The sequence below is a fragment of the Phaethon lepturus genome, unplaced genomic scaffold (assembly GCF_000687285.1).
Source record: "Phaethon lepturus isolate BGI_N335 unplaced genomic scaffold, ASM68728v1 C13593928, whole genome shotgun sequence".
In the NCBI taxonomy this organism is placed as follows: Eukaryota; Metazoa; Chordata; class Aves; order Phaethontiformes; family Phaethontidae; genus Phaethon; species Phaethon lepturus.
In genome coordinates, this window is record NW_010574941.1 from 1 (window position 1) to 1,332 (window position 1,332).

The 1,332-nt window shown below is 48.4% G+C and overlaps 1 protein-coding gene across 1 annotated transcript; it reads right to left on the reverse strand.

Moving 5' to 3' along the window:
• Positions 1-1,043: 1,043 nt before the first annotated feature.
• On the reverse strand, positions 1,044-1,296 carry LOC104627396 (clarin-1-like; the record flags this gene model as incomplete). The annotated part of the gene is made up of 1 exon (XM_010295595.1): positions 1,044-1,296. A coding segment is annotated over exon 1 (253 nt), but the record flags the coding sequence as incomplete, so codon positions are not given.
• Between the last annotated feature and the right edge of the window lie 36 nt (positions 1,297-1,332).

Genomic DNA, 1,332 nt, shown 5'->3' on the forward strand with positions numbered 1-1,332 from the left:
TGTGGCGCACAACAGCGACCGGCGGCAGAAACGAACGCCTTGGGGTCCAGGGACCCCTCTGGAAACAGCCCAGCCTGTAACGGGCTGGGTGGGCGTCTGCGCGCTGCGACGGCAAAGAGAGCGATCGAGGAGAACTTCAGCTGTATAAATAGGCTACTGATGGAATTTAGTTAGAAATGGCAAATCTTAGTATTACATTAATTTGGTCTACTACTTTGGAAAAATATTATGTACTAAATAATTTCTGATACCTGATCTGGTAACCTCAGCTTGCCTTAAACGACTCATGTAAGCAACTTAACCGCTTAGCAGAATGTTTCTAACCTGTGTTTTGCAATAACTTCAGGTGGCACATAACAAGTGGCTGTTTGCCGTTACCTATCTCTTTAATGTGCTGCTATATACAAACTGTGTGTTCACTTGGTCATTTTATTGATCCTCTTATCCTTGAAGATAAACAGGTTATGAATATTACACGTAAAGCAAAACCATTGCTAGCAGTCTTTGATAAAACTCTGGATGTCAGATACCAAGTTCGATTTGCAGATCAACCGACTGAGCATCAGCTACCCTCGACCAGCCGTTCTTCCAATTAATGCAGCAAGTTGCTAACTTTTCGGCTGCTTTGTTTCTCGACAGCAGCCAAGTGTATCTATGCCCCAGCTCTTTCATGAGATTTCTGCTGGTTTAGTTCATTCTTTCCCGATGGCCCAGAGGGTGTAACGTTGGCACACACACACAGATCGATTGAAAAACAAAAATACTCTTTCTTTTTTTTTAAGTAATAGTATGAATCTTTTGAAATGTAGGTATCTGTGCAATTGAACTATAGATGATTGAAAATGTTAGCGTGGCTTTACTAGTATCAGAAAAGAAGCCGGTTGAACCCCAGGACCAGAACGCTGTAACGGCAGCATTTGCTTTAGCGTGTTTGGTGCTCGTTAGGCTCGCGTATGCGCAGGGGACGCTGGGGCAGCCGGCTCCCGGCTCCCTGCGTCGGCAGCGGCGCGGTGTTAAATAATTCAAACGCCATTGTTACTCACATGAAAACCGGAAAGGTCTCCCCCCGAGCCCGCACTGTCTCACACGCTCGCCGTAGAACAGCCCGTACTGGATTTTGCCGATAAATTTCTCCAGCTCCTGGCCGGTGGCGTTGACGAGCAGGGCTCCCGTCTTGCAGAGTATCGTCCCCTTAACCCACAGCTGCGTGCCGACGGCTGCCGCGGTCCCCAGCGCGCAGGCAAAGCTCAGCACCCCGGCTATGCAAAAGATGATTTTCTTCTGCTGGGCTGGCATGGTGGCACGCACAGTCCTCCGAGCGACGCCGCTTTC